This window comes from Balaenoptera musculus, chromosome 15, assembly GCF_009873245.2.
Source record: "Balaenoptera musculus isolate JJ_BM4_2016_0621 chromosome 15, mBalMus1.pri.v3, whole genome shotgun sequence".
Taxonomy (NCBI): Eukaryota; Metazoa; Chordata; class Mammalia; order Artiodactyla; family Balaenopteridae; genus Balaenoptera; species Balaenoptera musculus.
The window spans coordinates 25474805-25497449 of NC_045799.1; the positions used below are offsets into that span (position 1 = coordinate 25474805).

Here is a 22645-nt window from a genome sequence, read left to right on the forward strand (position 1 = left end):
CTGACTCCATGTTGGATCTGTTTCTTTTACTTTAACCTTTGCTTTTGGATGCTTTTGTTACTGTCATCACTAAGAGGATGCTGTCTATAGCTGTAAGCATACATAATGGCTTACCTCGGGGAACCCTGCCCCTCTGCCTGAATGTTAAAGTGCCTTTGTTCAGCTCACAGGAAGACATTCAGACCCTACCCACCTGTGAATGGCCACAGAAAAGAAGAAATTAACACATCCCCTCTCCAATTCTGGCCAAGCCATGAGATAGTTTGCAAGACTTATGGCCTTTTTACTTTACTTCCTCACCTCCTCCCCCTCTCTGTTCTATAAAAGAAACTGGCATACAGACCCCGATAAGATGCTATTCTGGGACGTTAGTGTGGTGGTCCAAGCGCAGGTTGGAAAAGAATTTCCAGACACAAGGCAGAATGTGAGGAAGGTAGAGTTTCTTAAAGAGAAGGGTCGCTGCAAGAACAGCGGGCTGACTTCCTGGTAGCCAGGGAAAGTCGACAATAAGCATGGGTTGCCTGTCTGTTTTTATAGCCAGGGAACCTGCAAGTCATCTGCTGACTGGACAGAGTATGTATACTTTCAGTGTGCTGAGCGGGAGAAAAATGGGGCAAATGTCTTTCCTTATATGGGATGGGAAAGGGACAGGGCATGATGCTTGGGAGGGCTCTGGGACATTGCAATGGTCGCACTGTGACAGAGTGATAGGAGTCCTGTAACTCTTTGTTCTGGCAATATTGGCCCTTTGAATTTATCTTGTTCTTTGTCCTTGGAGCACACCACAGTTAGTCCGCCATCTTCTCGGGTGCCCAGCTTTCTGAATAAAGTCGCTATTCCTTGCCTCAGCACCTCGTCTCCCGATCATTGGCCTGTCGTGCGGCGAGCAGACCGAGCTTGGATTCGGTAACGACAGTACCCCCACCTTTGCAACACCAACCCCCACTCCCATCTCACCTGGACCACTCAACTCGGTCACAAGGACCCCCATCTCCACCAAATACAGGACTCCTGCCCCAGCTGTGCAGCATGGATTCCCATCCCTTGTCATAAACTTCTCATTCCCCCTCCCACAGTGACCACCATCTCGACCTATTGGGAGCCACCAGCCTCTCCTCACATGACTCCCATCTCTGCCTGGTCTTAATCCCCCATCATCTCAGAGATTCCTCTTGGCTGTTACGTAACCCCCCCATTTCCACCCTTTAGGAACCTCCATTTCCTCTTCCCACAGACCTTCATCCCTGCCTCTCGGGGACCCCATTTCTGTTACATAAACCCCCAATATCCACCTCAGCAACCCCCAGCCCAGCCTCACTGAAAGCCCTTTCAGGTCTCTCAGGGATCCTCCTGCCCCTCATTTGGATCCCCCGTCACACACAGACCCCTTTGTCATCTTCCTTTATGCTCCATCAGCCCCTCATTGAGGACTTACTATGTACCAAGTCCTATAATAGCTCCAGGAATACAGTGGTCCTTTCTCATGGAGTTAGGGGTGAGGGGGAGCAAACAGACATTAAATCTTAAAAATTGTGTAATTTTAAGGTGTGATGTAGTTTCAAAGAAGTACATTTGGGCCACAAGGAAGAGTTGGGGTGTGCACGGGAAGGAGAGGGGAACCATGGAGGTGCCAACAATCATGATCTCTCCCACGAGCACAGCCATATCCTCCTCAACTGGACTACCACGTTGACTCTAAACATTCTCATTGGTTGTTTTTTTTAATAATTATTTTAGCCTCATCCAAAGCAACCATCACAAAAATCACAGTTTTCATTTTCTTATATTCACTACATATATAACTCCTAAAATTAAAAAATATATATCTGTTCCAATAAGCTCCACTGTCATTGTAGGACACTGCTAGCCGCTGTTCCTGATAAATTGCCTCAAAGACCCTCTGCCTAAAGGTGCATTTCTACCACGAACCCCCTATCCTGTTCTGAACACCACTCCCCCCCACCACCAGCACCCTTCCCCTTCCTATTCCCCCCCTTGCACAGCTAGCTCTGAGCAAATGTCCCCCACAGAGAACCCACCCCCTCTCCCAGACTCCATGCCCCACCTCTTTTCCTGGGAACCTTTGAGACCCAGGGCCCACGTCGAGCCCCCCTTCCCATTGCCTGTCTGGCAAGAGTAAGGTCAGAGTTCCCTCCTCCCTGTCTTCTTTTAACGTCCCCATTGATCCAGTGGCCACAGATTCTCATCATGTCTTCTCGGCAAGAGTTTCTCAATATAACTTTCTTATGTTTTTTAAATTATTCAAGTAATATATTAATACATTCACATTCATTTAATTAACTTAAAAATAGGTATTGAGGACCTATTATAGGCTAGACACTGTTCTAGATGCTAGGGATGCAGCCATGAATGAAAAGACAAAAATCCTTGCCTTCATGGAGTCATAGTGAGATGCAAGTGAGGTGGGCTATAAGCAAGAAAAAAAAAGGAGACATGTTCTATGACTTTAAGTATTTTTTTCTGGGAGGAGGGGAAGCTACTTTAGACAGGTCAGGGAAGGCCTCTCTGAGGAGGCGGACCTGAAAAATGAGATGGGATCAGATGGACAAAAGGGAACAAAAAGGCAGAGCTGATTAGCTTTATCATCTTGGGCAAGTGCAAAGGCTCTGAGGCCAAACTGAAAGGAAGCCAAGGACTGTAAAGGGGCAACAGAGGATAATAAGCAATGTATGGGAACAGGGGGATGAGGTTGGAGAGATAGACAGGGCCGCTCTGAGGGTGTGGGTTGTGGTTTTTTTTAAGGGCTAAAGTATCATTTATTTCTCTGGCTGTAATACTCTCACAAATTTAAGTATGAGTCAAAATGATGTGTCATTTAGAATTACATTAGGTTACTTGTAAAAACTTTGTAACCACTAAAGGGCTGACATCCAGATATATTCATATTAAGTATAGAGATGTGGGCTTTGATTAAAGTCTCTTGAGTAGAAAGAGAAAATAATTTATGATCCTTTTTTTGACATTGGTTACTGCTTTTACTTTACATAGTACATGACTGGTCTTGCAGAAATATAATTGTGAAGAGGCCTGGTCTTCACATAGGATACCTGAGCTGTTCTGCATCAAATGTCCTCCAAGAAATTCTCTAATCATTATTCCCCTCCCTTTCAATATGATGTCTATTATTATGTATTTATTCATCCCTTACTCTGGACCAGACACTGTATCAGAGGGTGTGGGTTTTATTCTGAGGGTGATGGATTAAAAGATTCCACTAATCCAGACCTTGGAAGCTTTCCATGTACAGACAGTTCTTGACCTGCAATGGTTCAACTTATGATTTTTTAACTTTACAATGGTTTTACAGTGATATGCATTCAGTAGAAAAACTTTGAATTGTGATCTTTTCCCAGGCTAGCGATCTGTAATGATGCTGGGCAGCAGCAGCGAGCCACAGCTCCCGGTCAACCGTGCAGTCACAAGGCTGAACTACCAATACACTTACAACCGTTCTGCTCCCAGACAACCATTCTGCTTCTCACTTTCAGTGCAGTATTCAATAGATTACGTGAGACATCCAACACATTATTATAAAATAGGCTTGGTGTTAGATGATTTTGCCCAACTGTAAACTAACATAAGTGTTCTGAGCACGTTTAAGGTAGGCTACGCTTAGCTATGATATTCATTAGGTTAGGTGTTTCGACTTAATGATATTTTCAACCATCGATGGGTTTATCCAGGTGTTACCCCATCGTAAGTCCAAGGAAGGGCAGGGCTGTATTTTGATACATGCAGGTGCATATACACATGTTGATTTTTATCTGCTCTTCAGGCCTTTGCACATGCTGTTCTCTCTTACTAAAATGCTGTTCTCTCACCCCTACCCCTATCATGTGATACTCTTCAGCCATTGGAAGTTCCCCTTTTCTCTACCTCCTCAGTAGGGAGCCCTCTAAGCAGAAGTGCTTCATCCATTCTGGTTGGATGGAGGCAACCATCAGAGCTTGGCACAGAGGCAACCTGGGAAATGCTTGTTGACTGACTACTTGACGGATGGAACAACTGAATGAGCTTTCAGGGATATAGACCCTACCTCCAGCAGGCTCTCCAGTCAGGCTGCCCCCTGCTCCAAACTTTCCACTCACCTCCATCTCTTCCTCCACCAAAATCTATCAGTCCTATGTCACATTCCCTTAGGGCCAGCACGTTGGCACTGAACCGAATCCAGTCACAGTTCAGAGACTCCTGTGGTAAATAATGTGGCAATTCCAGGGGTGGAGCCAAGCAGGGAAGAAGGAAAGTCTGGGAAACACCCAGTGTTCCCATTCACAGTGACTGCCCCAGCCACCCTAGAAAAGTTAACTTCTCCATGGTGAGGGGAGAAATCATGAGCAGCTTCAACCAGACTCCCAGCCTTAAGTGGAAGAAACTAAGGACACACAAAGCAACGCTGGACCCTGACATCTTGTTAGGTTCATTGGTATAAGTAGGAGGCAGCAAAGTGCGGTGGTTGTTATGGGATGAATTGTACCCCCCACCATTCATATGTTGATATCTTAATCCCTGCTACTCAGACAGTGTTTGGAGAGAGGGCCTTTAAAGAGGTAATTAAGGTTAAGTGAGGGCACATAGGTGGGCCTTAATCCAATATGACGGGTGTTCTTAAAAGAAGAGGGGATTTGGATGTACACATAGACTGAGGGGTGACCATGAGAGGACACAGTGAGAAGGCAGCCACCTGCAAGCCAAGGAGAGACGCCTCAAAAGAAAGCAAACCTACAGACACCTTGATCTTGGACTTCTAGCCTCCAGGGTTGTGAGAAAATAAACGTCTGTTGTTTAAGCCACCCAGTTCATGGTATTTTGTTACGGAGGCCCTAGCAAATGAATACAGTGGCTAAGATCAAAGATTCTGGAGCAAGGGTCTGAATTCCAATCCGGGATCCATCACTTATAAGCGAAATCATCTTAAGCAAGTTATTTTGTTTCTCTGCCTTAGTTCCCATCAGTTAAGTGGGCATAATTATAGTACCTACCTCATACGGTTGCTATGAGAATGAAATGGTTAATAAAGCACTTAGGAAACAACTCCTGACATACACTTAATAATCTGTAGGTGCTCATTAAATAAATAAATTCAATTTCACTGGGCAAAGGTGAAGAAATAGGCCAAACCCTGAGGAACTCAGAGTTATATACCATTAAAAAGGATCACCAGGGGGCTTCCCTGGTGGCGCAGTGGTTGAGAATCTGCCTGCTAATGCAGGGGACACGGGTTCGAGCCCTGGTCTGGGAAGATCCCACATGCCGCGGAGCAACTGGGCCTGTGAGCCACAACTACTGAGCCTGCGCGTCTGGAGCCTGTGCTCCCAACAAGAGAGGCCGCGATAGTGAGAGGCCCACGCACCGCGATGAAGAGTGGCCCCCGCTTGCCGCAACTAGAGAAAGCCCTCGCACAGAAACGAAGACCCAACACAGCCAAAAATAAATTAATTAAAAAGGGTCACCAGGGGACTTCCCTGGCGGTCCAGTGGTTAAGACTCTGCGCTTCCAATGCCAGGGGTGCGGGTTCAATCCCTGGTCAGGGAACTAAGATCTCACATGCCGTGAGGTGCAGCCGAAAAAGTATTTTAAAAGGTGGGGGGGGGGGGCACCAGGCAATGGTAAGTGTTCCCATATGGTGACTCTTTACCCTGGGCTCCCTGAGGGCAGAAATTTCTTAATATCTGTGAGAAAGGGCTTAGCAAAAGAGCGCACTCAGGAAGTACCTGCCGAACCAAAAATTTCGAAATACCCTTTCCTAATGCTCGGCCATGTGTCAGGGATTGGTGACTGATTCTTCATGGGAGTATCAGGTAATGTTTCTAGAAGTTCTGTTTGGTTCCTTTTCAAATTTTCCATGTTTAAAAAAAAATAATTTTCTGTTTTCTGTAGCTATTTTCTAACTTTAAATCTTGTATGCACAATTTTTTAAAACCTGTGGCTGTGAATTACAGTACCTGAAGTCTGTGTTTATCTGTTCCTCCCATCTGTTGTATCTATTTTTTCTTCATGAAGTCTTGGGTTCCTAGTTATCTCTGACTGTGTGCTGGTCTCACCTTGAAAAATTATTTGTGGTGGTTCCCTGAAGGCAAAGATATTGATAAATGTGCCCTCTTCAGAGAGACTTTGCATTTGCTTTTGTCAAAGTTTTGGGGGCACTTCCACTCACTTCCAATGATAACTAGGGGCAATCCAGTTGTTACTTCGAACTAGGTTCCCAGTTTATGGCTTGAGAATTCTTGGGCTACTGGGCTCTACTCCCTGGGGCACAAAAGGACTCATCAATGGTCACAACTCCCTAAGAAAGAGCTTTAAAATATTCCCCTTTCCTTTTCCTCCAACTGTTCTGCTCAGTATCAAGGCAACCTTTTCTGAACTCCTTTGGGGCTTGTGGTGTGGAGTGTGCAGCTTCATATCACATTAAACTCGAGGGTGAGACCCTTGGGGTCTCAGCCTAATGTGAGGAGATTCTTCTATTAGACTCCCCACCTTGGACAGGCCCTGGACTTTCACTTCTGTCCCTCTTGCCCTCTGTGGTTGATGAACTGAAACCCACAGGTTCAATATTAGCAAAAGCCCTCATGTCATAAGTAGCTTTGGTGCTCCAATATTCCAATCTTCTTGTTAAATATCTGGTTACCAGCTTTCACCTAATAATTGGCCTGAGCATTCCCCAGGCTTTTAAGCATTTCAGTGTTTTTCAGAGGATATTCTTATATTTTATCTAATGTTGCTATTTTCAGGGGGAAGATTAACTGAATAAATTAGTCCACAATTACCCCCTGCAAAAAGAAAATCCAGTTGTAATGATAAAATAGGCCCAGCATAATTCCTCCTCACTGACCTCTGACCACATCCTCTGACACTGACCCAGGCAATAATGTCACAGATAAATACCAGATGGCCCATGTACCAGGGGACACCCTCACAAATCACAGCCACCACTCAGTGTGTAACTGTTATCCAGGAACAACTCCACACAGTGACATCATACATAAATGTCACCCCTCAATGTTCTGGGAGATAACCCAGAACTATATTGCTCAACAAGCCTATGTTGGGCACCAGCCATGTGCTAAGTACTGGAGTTACAGCAGAAAACAAGACAGACAAGGTTTCTGCCCTCATGGAATTTACCGTCTGGTAGGGGCAGTGGACAATGAACATGTAGCAAATAAATAATTTCAAAGAGTGTAAAGTTCTATGAAGGAAATAAAAGAGGGTAATGAGTCAGAGAGTGGGCAGTGCTACTTTAGATGGGATATCTGGGAAGACCTCTCTGAGGAGGTGGCATTTCAGCTGAAACCTGAAGGTTGAGAAGGAGCCAGCTATGGGAAGAACTTGGGGTGACGCATACGAGGCAGGGAAATCGAAGTGCAAAGGCGCTGAGGCAGGAGCGTCACGCTCGAGGAACAGCAAGGAGGCTAGTTTTGCTGGAGAGGAGTGACCTAGGAGGCAAGTGACGGGAGGAGGGGAGATTGTGGGAATGAGGTTAGAGAGGGAAGCAGGGCCAGATCATACAGAGTCTTCTCTTGGCGGGCCGTGGGAAGGAGTTTGGTTTTTAAGAATAAATGGAAACCCAAAGGGTGCCAAGGCATTTATGGTCTGAGAAGATCGCTATGATCAATGTTAACCAATCAGAACTGTCATGTGTAAAGATAAGGCCTGGCTCCCCGCAGTGCCACCATCCCAACTCTAGGGAGGGCAGCTCCTCTTTCAGGAAACTTCCTTCCAAGCTCCCAGGTGACACACCTCTCTCCAAGCCCGAGAGAAACATGCTTTCTGATTGGACAAATCCAGGAGCATGTTTCTAACCTTCTTTAAGTCGAATCGGGCGGAGCCCACTGTGACTGATTACAAGCTCTCCCTCTCTTCCAATCAGACCACTATTCGGGAGTGTGCTTGCGTCCCATTCCCCTGGTGAGATGAGTGAGTCCTGTGATTGGCTCTCCTTGTATGAGTGACAGCAGACGCATCTTATGGGCGCAAAGACGCGGCTGCGCTGCCCGGCACAGTCCGGCGCTGAGGGTTGAGCAGGAGGAGCCCGGAGCAGTCAGGGCGGCCGTCCTGCTCGGTGCCCGCCACCCCGCGCGCCGCCCGCACTATGGCCGCCCCGCCGCAGCTGCGGACTCTGCTCCTTGCGATCAACGCACTGTTGCGCAAGCGCCGCTACCACGCAGCGTTGTCCATGCTTAAGGGCTTCCGGAACGGGGCTGTGTGAGTCGGGCGGTGGGGCGGGGCAGGGGCTGAAGGACAGATCTGATGGGGTCGGAGAAGCGGGTTCTGGGGCCGGCGCCGGCGCGCTGTGCGCCCCTGAGCAGCCCTAGTGTGTCCCTAGGTCTCTCGGTGTCCAATATCGGCGCAGTGGGCGCTGGATTTTGGGTTCCGAGCGCCTTCTGAGCCGGGGCTCCCACTACGCTGTTTCTGGGTCTTCCGTGCTTTGCAACCTGGACCTCTTGCCTTGACTGCCTCCCATGCAGCCCCTGTCTCCCTTCATTTGGGCCCAGTTTCCCCTCTTTCGCCGCTGTGTGCCCTTGGGTCTAATGGGAAGCTGGACTCTGGCCTCTAGCCAGCCGGCGGCCCTGCCTCTCTGCGCTCCCTCCATTAAGCTGCGCGTGGGCTTTCATGCCGCTTCTCAATTCTCTTTTGTAAGTCCCTTCTGGCACAGGGGACTCCTGATAAGCCTCAGTCGTGATGTAAATGAAGCTGCAAATATTTGCTGAGCAAACTGAAGACCTGCAGAAGAGGTCTTGGGGTCATTTCCCCTGGCTGGTGCCAGGACGGGAGCTCAGCTTCCTTTAAACTTCATGCATAACAGCTATCATTTATTGAGAGCCTACTGTGCCAGAACTGGGGACGCATCAGAGAACAAACGGAAGATCTGCATGCTCTTGAAGTTGGCATTTTAGTGGCAGCATGGCATGGTTGTGTGGATGTGACCACCTTGGTTTGAATCCTGGTGCCCCTTACCTGCGTGATCTTGAGCAAGTCTTTTAGCCTCTCTAAGCCTCAATTTCTATAAAATGGGGCTGATAATAGTACTTATATACTGTCAGAGGCTTGAGTCAGTATGTGTGAAATGCTTAGCACAGTGCCTGGTATGTATATAACTGTTGGCTGCTGTAATTATTGTTCTATTCAGATGGATGTCTGACTGGCTCACTCCTTCACCTTGTTCAGGCCTCTGATTGTCACCTCCTCAATGAAGCCATCCCTGAACTCCCCACCTCCTTCCCTACTGAATTTTTCTCCATAATATTTACCACCATCTGACACTAAGTAGTTCACTTATGTATCCTGTTTTGCTATTGTCTTTCTCACTGGAAAGTGAGCTTCATGGTGATGCCAAAAATCTTGGCTCTCAGTGCACCAATGCCAAACAGAAACAGACAGAGATTTGGAGGAAAAGAAGAAGCTTTATTCTTTGCCAGGCAAAGGGGAAACACAGCCAGCTAGCACCTCAAGAACTGTGCCCCCCTTCTCTGGGGAATAAGGGCAAGGTTATATAGCCGGGCCTCGTGGTCTTGTAGGTGATAAGGCTCAAAGTAATTAAGGTCTTGCATTTATCTTCTTCTTGCGTTATTTCCAAACAGTCACAGCTGGCCTCAGGCAGCCTGGTAATTGAGTCTGTTTGGTAATTGGGTCTGTTGGCCTCTGGGTTGTAGGCCTGCGACCTTCTTTCTGAAATGCAGAGGTTACAAGGGTTGATTTGCTACAAGGGAGTGCAGGCAGTGTAAATACCAGGTGCAGGATGTAATTCACATGTGGGATCAGAGAGTGTTAGGGGCAGTGTGTAATTAACACAGAGTTAGGGACTGATAGGTACAGGATGTAATTCACATAGTGTCAGAGAATGTTAGAGGTTAGCTTTGTGAAGGACAAATCTAGTTACAGACACTACAGATTAGTAACAGTTAAAATAAAACTAGGATTGATTAACTCTTTCAGGCCTGTTTATGCTGTTTCCCCAGGCTGTTCATTGTTACTTTATTTTCCTTGTCTATCAGAAAAGAAAAGTCTCATTTCTATTTTTGTTGCAACAATGGGGACAGAAAGTTTAATCTATTTTGTTCCTTGCTATATTCCTAGTACCTGGTACACAGCAGGCTCTCAAATATTTACTGAATGAATGAATGTGCAAGGTAGGAATTGCCATTGTCCCCATTTTCTGGATGAGAAGACTGTGGCTCAGAGAGGAAGATTCATTGCTCATGGTCAAGTCACTTAGTCAGGGTCAGAGCCAGGATTCAAACCCAAGGATACCTGATCTCAATGCCAGGCTCTTGGCTTCCATGGGCACCCAGAGTCAGGGAGAAGGTGGTTCCCCCTGGGTCTGGCCAGATCATATCAGTCTTGCTTTGGTGTGATCAGGGTGGGGTGGGCCCTGAGATAACATCAGTGGGCCCAGGCCCATCTGTAAGGACCTGGAGTCAAAGTGGGGAGACTGATGATTAAATTACCATGACAATACCAGATGATCAGGAATGCTTTACAGAGGAGGTGATGGTGCCATTTTGAAGGTTGAGTTGGAATTTGCTGTGGGTGATAAGGGCATCTCAGGCAGAGGGAATGGTTTGAACAAAGGCCTGGAGGTGGAAAAGAATGTGCTGTTTGTCAAGAGAGGCCATCCATTCAGGGAGGCCGACTTGGATGACTGAGAACTGAGATGTATGAACTGTGTAAAATGTAACTCATTTTGATGCTCTACTCCTAAATATATCAATGTGCATCTCTGAAAATAAGAGCATTTTCCTATATGGCTAGATTATCGTAATTACATTTAAGAAATTAATCATAATCCTATAATGTTGACTGCTGTCCAGTTGATAGACAAATTGTTCCAATTGTCCCCCAAATGTCCTCTATAGCAAGTTTGTCTAGACCAGGATCTTCCAGGATATCACACTGTACCTGCATATCGTTTAAATCCTTTTTAATCCAGGGCATCCCATTTTTCAAGATGCAGAGTGATCCTGTGAGTGGTAGTAAACTCACCTGAGTTTGAGGAGTTTGGGTAGGGGGCCAAGCAGATGTAGGGAGTTGAGGGCATTGTTCTGCTTGTGTCTGTGGTATAAGGAAGGAGCCTTTTAGCCCTGGCCAGCTGGAGGAGGCCGAGGGTCTCTTTATTCAGGGGAAAGATACATGACTTTGAGGAGGTGGGGCAGAGAGCTTGCTGGGGCCAGGATGAGGGCCCTGCCCACAGCTAGGCAGTGAGAAAATAAGCCATTCGGTGTGGCCACCACTACAGTAACACTGCTGTCACTTGATCATATTTTTTATTTGACTTATTTTTTGAAAATTATGTAGCATATTCACAAAAGGCATAAAAAGTTAGAACTTTTGAGAAGTTTACACACCTTGCTCTAACCAAGCATAGAGCACATATAGAGCCACCTCGGTCTTGTACAGCTGTGTGGTATTCATTCCACTGACTGCTGGGTCCATTATTTGTTTACCCAGTAGCCCTCTGTGGATGGACACATGTTTGCTCTCAGTCTTCTGCTGTTTCAAGCAAGCCTCACAGATACTCATATGACAACAATATGGGGCTCATGACAGTTGTCTCAAGGAGGCTGCCAAAGATTTTTAGACCTTGTAGCCTGGTAAGATTGGGGCCAGACAGCAGGAGAACTTGGTGGGGCGAGGGGAAGTCCAATAAAGAAGAAAAAGAAAGGCAGAGACACTAATATTGGTTGAATTAGGAACTTTTACATGCGCTATGTCCTTAACTGCCAGAAGCAACTCTGAAATGGAGAATACTTTTAACTGATGGGAGAAGGGAGAGACTCAGAGATGTTAAATGATTTATCCAAGTGTATACAGCAAAACAGGGCAGGGCTTTGGCACCAAATATTATTTCCTTTGTACTACCCACTTTGGTTTGTTTTTTTTATTTTGGCCACACCGCGTGGCATGCGGGGTCTTAGTTCCCACACCAGGGATCGAACCCGCACTGCCTGCGTTGGAAGTGAGGAGTCTTAACCACTGGACTGCCAGGGAAGTCCCTGTACTACCCACTTTGAACCCAGATCTAACTTGAAAGCCAGCATTATTTTCCCTCCCAAAATGATGTCAGGATTAGGGATGGGGAGGGGGCACAGGGAGTCAGAAAGAAACTGATTCAGTGGTGCTGTAGTAACTGTTTTCTTTTGTTTCTACAGCTATGGAGTCAAAATCCGGGCCCCTCACGCACTGGTCATGACCTTTCTCTTCCGGAGTGGCAGGTACCCATCCCCTCTGCACACCCTTCAAACTGGGAGAGAATGTGGTCACCCCTCAGTGCCAGGACTGTTGCAGTAGCTTCCTAGCTGGGTCTAACCTGTCTGCACCACCACCTCCTAAAGTACAAGTCTGATTCTATTATCCCATCTCGAAAGTTCCCCTGGCTCCTCACTGTCCTCCAGAGAAGCCCAGCTTCCAGGTGTGGCCTTCAAGGCCCTCTGCAGCCTGACCTCAGGGGCATCCCCCCTACTCCCCCACGTCCACCCTGGGGTGCCCTTGGCACCAAGACTCACTGCCATTCATTCATGTGCCACATGTGGTTCTACCTCCTTACATTTCTCATGCAGTACCCCTCACCAGGAATGCCCTTTCCTCTTCCACCCCACCTTTATTTCCTTCCTAGCAACCCATACCAGTTCTCTGAGGATCTCTTTTTCAGGAAAACTGTTCATGACCTACCTTCTGCCCTTGTTCACACTTCTTGGCCTTCCTCTGATCTCCCATAACTTCCCTCAAGAAACTTCTCAGAAATCACTTTGTGGTCTAGTTTTTAATGTATGTAGCCTCATCTGGAGCTTATAAGAATCACACATGGGGGACTTCCCTGGTGGCTCAGTGGTTAAGAATCTGCCTTCCAATGCAGGGGACGCAGGTTCAGTCTCTGGTCAGGGAACTAGATCCCATGTGCATGCCGCAACTAAGAGTTTGCATGACACAACTAAGGAGGCTGCAGGCTGTAACTAAGGAGCACATGTACCACAACTAAGGAGCCAGTGAGCTGCAACTAAGGAACCCATGGGCCACAACTAAGGAGCCCGTGAACCGCAACTGAGGAGCACACATGCTGCAACTAAGGAGCCCGCCTGCCACCGCTAAGACCTGGTACAACCAAAAAAAAAAAAAGAATCACATGTGGACACCCTATTACTCAAATCCAGCTTGCGAGATTTTTTCTATTTTTTTTTTTTTTTTTTTGGGCCATGCTGCACAGCATGCGGGATTTTAGTTCCCCCACCAGGGATCAAACCTGCGTCCCCTGCAGTGGAAGCATGGAGTCTTAACCACTGGACCACCAAGGAAGTCCCTGTAAGATCTTTTCTTTATGTATTTTTCCTTTTTATTTATTTATTATTTTTGGCTGTGTTGGGTCTTCATTGCTGCACACGGGCTTTCTCTAGTTGAGGCGAGTGGGGGCTACTCTTCGTTGCAGCGTGCGGGCTTCTCATCGCAGTGGCTTTTCTTGTTGCAGGGTACGGGCTCTAGAGCGGGCGGGCTTCAGTAGATGCAGCGCATGGGCTCAGTAGTTGTGGCTCGTGGACTCTGGAGCACAGGCTTAGTAGTTGTGGCGCACGGGCTTAGTTGCTTCGCGGCATGTGGGATCTTCCCGGACCAGGGCTCGAACCTGTGTCCCCTGCATTGGCAGGCGGATTCTTAACCACTGCGTCACCAGGGAAGCCCTGTATTTTTCCTTTTTTAAATTTATTTTTGTTTTAGTTTTTGCCCTCCGAATCATTTTTTTAAATTGAACTCATTCATTCATTCAGTAAATATTTATTGAGCATGTGCCAGACACTCAAAGATTATTATTATTATTTTTTAATAAATTTATTTATTTTATTTATTTATTTTTGGCTGCACTGGATCTTCGTTGCTGCGCGTGGGCTTTCTCTAGCTGTGGCGAGCAGGGGCTACTCTTCGTTGCAGTGCACAGGCTTCTCATTGCGGTGGCTTCTCTTGTGGCGGAGCGCGGGCTCTAGGACGCCCAGGCTTCAGTAGTTTTGGCGTGCTGGCTCAGTAGTCGTGGCTCGCGGTCTCTAGAGCACAGGTTTGGTAGTTGTGGCGCACGGGCTTAGTTGCTCCGCAGCATGTGGGATCTTCCCGGACCAGGGCTGGAACCCGTGTCCCCTGCATTGGCAGGCAGATTCTCAACCACTGGGCCACCAGGGAAGCCCCCAGACACTGTTTTTAGGTGCTGGAGATACAGCAGTGAAAAAAAACAGAGAATGATCACTTCCCTTGTAAAGCTTGCATTCTAGCAAGGAGTAGCAGAAAATAAACATAATAAGGAAAGTATATGGTATGTTAGAAGATTGTATGGGCTGTGGGAAAGAAATATTAGAGCAGGGAAAGAGGGAAAGGGGATCCAGAGTGCTGGAGGAGGGGCAGGCTGCAGAACTAAATAGGGAAGGCCTCAGTGAGAAAGTGACATTCAAGTAAAGACTTGAAGGAGATGGAAGAGTTGGCCAAGTGGGTATCAAGGGAAAGAGTGTTTCAGGCCAAGGGAACAGCCAGTGCAAGGGTCCTGAGGTGGGATCATGCCTGGTGAGTTTGAGGAGGCTGCAGCAGAGGGATTGCAGGGGAGAAAACAAAGAGAGGAAGGTCACAGGGGTAACCTAGGCCCATCCTGTCCAGCTTTAGGTCATAGAGAGGGGTTTGGCTTTTCCTTTAAGGGAAACAGGAAATTGTTTTAAGAATTTGTATAGGGACATGCCACTATTTGACTTATCTTTTAATAGTGAGAGAGTGAAGAGTTTGCTGCTAGGGGTCAAGGGCAGAAGTAGGTGTAAAGTAGGAGGCTGTGGCAATAATCCAGTTGAGTAACTGTGGTGGCCCAGACCTTGACGGTGGCAGTGGAGGTGAGAGGTGTTCAGATTCTAGAAACATTTTGAAGGGAGGATTAGTGCCAACACTTGACAAGTGGGAAATCCAGCTTGCCTTAGAACTGTCAGTGCTGGGCCCATGTTCCTATGGGGTGAGAGCCAGCTGACTCCTGGCTCTCTCCACTCACCTGGCAGACTTCCACACGTCCCAGAAGACACACTTCAAGGTCCTTCTCCAGCCTTGAGGGCCCTTGCGTTTGCCTGCCCTGAACTGATCACCCAGAATACAGTCTGCTCCTCTCCCTGGTTCTCCTCACTGCCCCCTAGTGATTTTTTAAAGATAAATCAAATCATCTGTCCTACTTAAATGTTCGCTTCTCTCAGGATAAAGACAAAACTTAGCATAGCCCCGCCCCTCCCCCACAGCTTTTGCCCCACATATTTTCTGCTCAGGCCTTAATGGTTTCTCTCTGTTCCTTTACTCCCCATTCTCTGTCCCTCCTCGGGACCTTTGCACGTGCTGATCCACCGCCTGGGATGCAACTCCTCTCCCCTCCTGACCTCACTGACTCCTCATTCTTCACACCCCAGGATCATGTCTTGTCAAGGTCAAAGTTTGACCTTTGTGTTGTGATTATTCATTTCATAATTCCCTCTCCCATTAGATCATAAACCTCATGAGGGCAGCAAGCAGATCTCTTTTTTCTCAGACTTGTATCCCCAGATCCAGCACATAGTACATACTCACTCGCTCATTCATTTCTTCACATATTCACTCCAAAAAAAATATTTATTCAGCACCTACTATGTGCCAGGCCTTGTACTGGGGGCTGAGGATGAACAAGCCAGATGTAGACACCACTCTCTGGTAGCTTCCTTTGGGATGGGGTGGGAGTGGTGGGAGATAATAAGCAAGTATATAAATGTCAGGTGGTGATAAGAGCTATGAAAGAAAAGAAAAGTTGGGTAAGGGAACAGAATACGATGGGCGTTCTTTTATGTAGAGTGGTCAGGGAAGACCTCTCGGAGGAAGTGGCGTGGAGTCAAGGCCGGAATCTAGTGAGGGAGCAGCCCCAAGGACATGGAGCCTAGAGGCCTGGGGTTGAATGAGCATCAGCCCATGAGCTCCTTGCCTGGGTCAGTTTTGTGTGCCAGGTGGGTGAGTGCCCTGGGGGCAGCTGGGCCTGCACTCATGGCGGCTCCCTGTGTTTGTGCAGCCTCCGGGAGAAGCTGTGGGCTATCCTGCAGGCCACGTACACTCACTCCCGGAACCTGGCCAGCTTTGTGTTCACTTACAAGGGTCTCTGCGCCCTGCAGTCCCACCTCCAGGGCGAGACCTACCAGGTGCACTCATTCGTGGCTGCCTTCCTTGGGGGCGTCCTGGTGTTTGGAAACAACAGTAGCATCAACAGCCAGGTAAAGGCCCTCTGCTGGATGTGGGTTGGGGAGAGGGGTGGAGGTGGAGCGTGGGACAGGATTCAGGTATAGAGTTGGGGATGGGAGTCAAAGAAGACAAGCTCTTGGTTCCCTTCCATGTCCGAGGGTCTGTGGTTCACCAGTCCCTGTGTGACCTTGGGAAGGTCACTTCCCCCTCAGTTTCCCGCTCTGTTAACCAGGTGCCTTATTGGAATTCCATGATTTCCAAAATCAATGTGTGTGCAGCTCTCTGGGGCAAAGATTTGAAAAAACAAAACAAAAGAAAACAAAAACACAAAACACCACTCTGCAGTGAAGTGAGAAAAAAAAATGACCCTGGAGTAAGATTTTCATAAAACAAAACTTAATACATTCAAAGAATTGTCTCTGGTTCTGTAACTTGCCCTTTTTTCTGGGTTAAAGTTCTGTTTTTTAATGAGGTGATGAAACTAAATGCTAATCGTTGCTGCTGCTCCTGTTTTAGCATCCTTCTTGGGCAATACGAAAGTTGGCAGTCTTTCCAATTTGCCTCCCTCAAATTTCTTAAATATTCTTAAATTATAAAAATAATATTTTATTTTCACATTTTAAATAATGCAAACTAAGCACCCCCTATGTGCCTGGCACATTTCTGGGTGCTTAGGATACATCATGATAAAATTAGAAAATAAACTGAAAAGAAAGTTCCTGTCCCCCACCAACTGTCCAGCCACTGTCCAGAGATAGTCACTTTTTTAAAATTAATTTTTATTGGAGTATAGTTGATTTACAATGTTGTGTTAGTTTCTGCTGCACAGCAAAGTGTATCAGTTATACATATACATATAGACAGTCACTTTAACTGTGTATTGTGTAGCCTTTCAGAACTTGTCTGTGCTTGTGTCAGTGTACATAGTAGGAGTTTTCCACCAATTGAGATCATACTACGTTTTTTTTCATGTAACAGTCAGTGTATCTTGGAGGCCTCTCTTGTCAGTCCCTTATCCTTTATAACATCAGTAGAGCCCTCTGCTGATGGGATGGACCAGCCTTGATTTCACAGTCTCCTCTGGATGGACATTTAGGGGCTCTTTAGCCTTTGGCCATCACACACACACACTGCAGTCTACATCTTTGTTCAGACATCTTCCTGTACTTATGTTAGTCTGTCCGTAAGTTCCTAGACATGGAACTGTGGAATCTAAGGATATGAGCGTTTTGTATTTGGGGAAAGTTTCCCCAATTTTGTTTTTTTGATAGAAATTTCACTTGTCTGTGAACTTCCAAAGTCTAGGAATCCTGGACACACCCATCTCCTTCCCTCTCCCCTCCTTTCCCTGACCCCTGGCAACAGCTGCTCTGACCTCCATTTCAAAAATGTTGTCATTTCAAAAATGTTATATGATAGACATTTCTCCAAAGAAGACATACGGATGGCCAACAGGCACATGAAAAGATGCTCCACATCGCTAATTATTAGAGAAATGCAAATCAAAACTACAGTGAGGTATCACTTCACACCAGTCAGAATGGCCATCATCAAAAAGTCTACAAATAACAAATGCTGGAGAGGGTGTGGAGAGAAGGGAACCTTCCTACACTGTTGGTGGGAATGTAAATTGGTGCAGCCACTATGGAGAACAGTATGGAGTTTCCTTAAAAAACTAAAAATAGAATTACCATATGATCCAGCAATCCCACTCCTGGGTGTATATCTGGAAAAGATGAAAACTCTAATTTGAAAAGATACATTCACCCCAGTGTTCATAGCAGTACTATTTGTAAGACCTGGAAGCAACCTAAATGTCTGTTGACAGATGAATGGATAAAGAAGATGTGGTATATATATATGCAATGGAATATTACTCAACCATAAAAAAGAACGAAATAATGCCATTTGCAGCAAAATGGATGGACCTAGAGATTATCATACTAAGTGAAATAAGTCAGACAGAGAAAGGCAAATACCATATGATGTCGCTTACATGTGGAATCTAAAAAAATGATACAAATGAACTTATTTACAAAACAGAAACAGACTCAGAGACATAGAAAACAAACTTATGGTTGCCAAAGGGGAAGGGGTGGGGGAGGCATAAATTAGGAGTTTGGGATTAACAGATACACACTACTGTGTATAAAGTAGATAAACAACAAGGACCTACTGTATAGCACAGGGAACTCTATTCAATATCTTGTAATGACCTTTAATGGAAAAGAATCTGAAAAAGAATATATATACGTATATATGTATATGTGTGTGTGTATAGCTGAATCACTTTGCTGTACACCTGAAACAAACACAACATTGTAAATCAACTATACTTCAATTTAAAAAGATGTTATATAAATGGAGTCATTGTAGTATGTAACCTTTGAGGATTGGCTTTTTTCACTCAGCATCATTTCCTGGCAATTCATCCAAGTTATTGTATGTATTAGCTGTTCATTCCTTTTCATTGCTGAGTAGTGTTCCATGGTATGGATATACCTGTTGAAGAACATCTGGGTTGTTTCCAGTCTTTGGCTATTAGGCATGCAGCTACTCAGAACATTCTTGTACGTGTTTTTGGTGAGCATAAGTTTTCACTTCTGGGGTAAACACCCAGGAGTGCAATTGCTGGGTCATATGGTACATACATACTTAGTTTCATAAGAAACTGCTGAAGCATTTCCAGAGTGATTGTACTGTTTTACATTCCTATCAGGAATATATGCGTGATCCAGTTTCTTCACATCCTAGCTGGCGTGTGGTTTATTACATTTCAAATTTTAGACATTTTGATAGGTGTATAGTGCTATCTCATTGTGGTTTTAATTTGCATGTCCCTGATGCCTAGTGAAGTTGAACCTTTTTACATGTGCCTATTTTCCTTCTGTGTAACCTCTTCAGTGAAATAACTGTTTGTGTCTTTTGTCCATTTTCTAACTGGATTGTTTCTTTCTTCACTGTTGAGCTTTGAGAGTTTCTAAAAATATATTCCAGATACTAGTTTTTGTCAGATATGTGTTTGTAAATATTTTCTCCCAGTCGAGCTTTTCTTTTCTACCTCTTCACATGGGCTTTCACAGTGGAAAAATTCTGAGTTTTGATGAAATCCAGTTTATTAATTTTTTTCTTTTATGGATTGCGTTTTTTGTTGTCGAGCTACCTTTTAGTTTCGAGCCATGGAAATATATTCATTTTTCAGATTTTTTAATGAAAAAGAATAATAAATTAAAGCCATCAACAGTCACATTTAAATGCCTGCTACGTAACTGTTTCAAGTCACCCGGCGCGCAGGTGGCGCCCCAGGGTGGCAGAAGGTTCCCGGTGGCTGGGCCCACCTGTAACCCCCACCTCCCTGTCATTCCCTCCCTCAGATCAACATGTACCTGATGTCACGCCTCCTGTTTGCCCTGTGCCGCCTGGGCGTGGGGAAGGGCTACATCCCTGAGCCCAGGTGGGACCCGTTCCCGTTGTTCACCGGGCTACTGTGGGGGCTGGTCCTGTGGCTCTTCGAGTACCACCGGCCCACGCTGCAGCCCTCTCTGCAGTCCTCCATGACCTACCTGTACGAGGACAGCAACGTGTGGCACGACCTCTCGGACTTCCTCATCTACAGCAAGAGGCGCCCCTCCGAGTAACTTGGCCCCAAGGTGCTCATGGAGGCTCCCGCACCCAAGTCACCTCCGGCGGGCTCAGCTCGAGATTGGCTCCATCAGCGAATCATCCCAGGGGATCCGGCCTTTTCAAGACCCGGGGTGCGAATCATCCCAGGGGATCCGGCCTTTTCAAGACCCGGGGTCTCAGACTCTTTTATTAGCCCGGGGTTCCATTTGCCGAAGTGAAAGCACTGATTTTCAGACCCCATTAGGTACTCTTGAATGGTGGAACGAGCCGCCAGATCAGGCTGAGGAGCCTTGGGCGCGGTGACAGCTGTGCCGCTGACTCTGTGAGACCAGGGAAAGTCACACCCCACCCTGGGCCTCAGGGGTCATCGCACTCAGAGGAGGGCCCTGAAGTCTCTTTCTGGTGGGTATGTTTTCCGACCGTTCTTCTGGAACAGAGGGCTCCTGGCTGGTGGGCAGTGGGTTGCAAATGCGTTTTTAGAAAATATTCAGTTCCTCGTCTTAGGTGTTCTACTGGAGAAGCTCTAGCGTTTCCACTGTCCAATAGAAACACGATGTGAGTCATAGACGTGATTGAAATTTTTTTAGTAGCCACATTTTTTAAAAAGTGGAGGAAATTCCCTGGCGGTCCAGTGGTTAGGACCCCGAGCTTTCACTGCCGAGGGCACGGGTTCAATCCCTGGTTGGGGAACTAAGATCCCACAAGTCGTGGGGTGTGGCCAAAAAAAAAAAAAGGTGGGGAGGAAAGAAGCAGGTGAGATAAACCTTGATCATATCTTTTAACCCAGTATTTCTAAAATATTATCATTTTAACATGTAATAAATATAAAAGTTACTGAGATATTTTACATTCTTTTTTCTTGTAGTAAGTCATCAAAATCAGGTGTGTGTTTTACACTTACAGCATTTCTCAATTTCAACCAGCCGCATTTCAAGTGCTTATTAGTAGCCACATGTGGCTACTGGCTACTGTTTTGGATAGCACAGATATAGTATACCCTCGCAGAAAATTCTAGTGGACAGTGCAGATATAGAGCTAGAAGACGTGGGTTTGAGTCCCCACTCCACCACTGTGTAACCTTGGGGAAGGTTCTTCTCAGAGGCTCAGTTTCTAGTAAAATGAGGATAATCATAGTAATACCTGGTGTCCACATTGGACTTGTGTAACTACAACAGCTGCTTCTACTAATTACATCCATGTAGTGAGCTCCTACTTCCTCTTGGGTGCTTTGCACTAATTATTTTTAATCCATTCAAAGACCTTGCAGGTATGTATTTGGATCTCCATTTCACAGATGTGGAAACTGAGAATCAGAGAAGAGAAGTAACTTGCCCAAGGTAATACAACTAATAGTATGACAGCCAAACCAGGGTTTGAACCCAGATCTATGTGATTTCAAAGCTCATGTTTTTTTCAGTGCCTTACTTTAAATTTAGAAACCTACACTATGCTATGCAAATGTTAGCTAGTTATAGGGGTGCAAACTCAAATGCCTATAGGGGCCTGGCAAGTGGCATAAATGATAATGTTCTGGGTGCTATGCATTTGGGAGTGACAGGGACGTGGGGAACTGGAGACTCGTGTGCCAGACTGATTTTTGAAAACCACCAAGCTGGACAGATCAAACAGGTCTCCAGGAGATTTGGTCCATGGACAACCAATTTGAATAGGCATACTTTAATCTCTTTTTATATTTTGAAAATTACGGACTTCCCTGGTGGCTCAGTGGTTAAGAATCCGCCTGCCAATGCAGGGGACACAGGTTCGAGCCCTGGTCCAGGAAGATCCCACATGCAGCAGAGCAGCTAAGCCCGTGCGCCACAACTACTGAGCCTGTGCTCTAGAGCCCGTGAGCCACAACTACCGAGCCCATGCGCCACAACTACTGAGCCTGTGCTCTAGAGCCCGTGAGCCACAGCTACCGAGCCCAGGCGCCACAACTACTGAAGCCCACGTGCCTAGAGCCCCTGCTCCGCAACAAGAGAAGCCACCACCATGAGAAGTCCACGCACCGCAACTAGAGAAGGCCCTCGTGCAGCAATGAAGACCCAACGCAGCCAAAAATTAATTAATTAATTTTAAAAAAAGAAAAAAGAAAATCACTAGTAGAAATATCCACATGAGTCACTGACCTTATTAAAATGCAGATTCTGATTCAGTGGGGTCGGGGTGGGGCCTGAGATTTCTGTATTTCTCACAGGCTCCTGGATGATTCCTGCTGCTGCTGTTCTGAGCTACACCTTGCATAACAAGGTGGTAGGGAATGATATGGGGCCAACCAGTAGCCCATGTGACAAAGGAAGAAACTAAGTCACAGAGCTGTTAGGTCATCGAGGTGGGATTCGGTCTGATTCTAACTGCGTGTTCTCAGGCACAGTGTTGTACTGAAGGCCTGGAGGAGGGGATCTTGAAGTTTCTCTAGTTCACTCCGTGGAGGCTGGATGAGATCCCAAGGTTATGTATGGGGAGGGGAAAGGGCGGCCATCAGCAAGTGGGCTTTGTCGCAGATGCTGCGGTGCCCCACGCGTATCCTGCCTAACTTACCACTTCAGTGCCCACAAGCCACCCAACTGCCACCCTGAGTCTTTCTGCCCGAGGGCTCCTCACTTGCTCTTGGCACCTGCTTTGCCAGCCTGCAGCAAACCTGCAGTGCTAGAGGATTAACACATCCTGGGAGCAGCCCTCCACCAGTGACTGATGACTACCCCCACTCCTGCACCCCTCACCCAGTCATCACTGGGTGGGATAACTGAGGTGCCTGCTCCACACTGGCTCCCAGAATACCCCAGCCAGACTTGAGCTCTGGCTG

At 46.5% G+C, this 22645-nt stretch overlaps 1 protein-coding gene across 2 annotated transcripts; it reads left to right on the forward strand.

Moving 5' to 3' along the window:
* The first annotated feature begins 8021 nt into the window (after nt 1-8021).
* On the forward strand, nt 8022-21630 carry PXMP4 (peroxisomal membrane protein 4). Of its 2 annotated transcripts, XM_036827402.1 has the most exons (4): nt 8022-8223; nt 12168-12230; nt 16046-16244; nt 19587-21630. In XM_036827402.1, exons 1-4 carry the CDS (start codon nt 8111-8113, stop codon nt 19848-19850), a joined length of 639 nt encoding a protein of 212 aa, XP_036683297.1. In that variant the 5' UTR covers nt 8022-8110; the 3' UTR covers nt 19851-21630. The 2 variants fall into 2 exon arrangements, with proteins under 2 accessions (XP_036683297.1, XP_036683298.1); XM_036827403.1 differs by lacking the exon at nt 16046-16244 and having other exon boundaries at nt 19587-19750.
* The last annotated feature ends 1015 nt before the right edge of the window (nt 21631-22645 follow it).

What these genes read in the sequence shown, in the direction of transcription:
- PXMP4 (XM_036827402.1), top strand. Translation starts at nt 8,111, where the DNA reads ATGGCCGCCCCGCCGCAGCTGCGGACTCTGCTCCTTGCGATCAACGCA. An exon ending in GGCTTCCGGAACGGGGCTGT is followed by an intron (nt 8,224 to 12,167) that starts GTGAGTCGGGCG and finishes TTGTTTCTACAG; the next exon opens with CTATGGAGTCAAAATCCGGG. An exon ending in TTTCTCTTCCGGAGTGGCAG is followed by an intron (nt 12,231 to 16,045) that starts GTACCCATCCCC and finishes GTGTTTGTGCAG; the next exon opens with CCTCCGGGAGAAGCTGTGGG.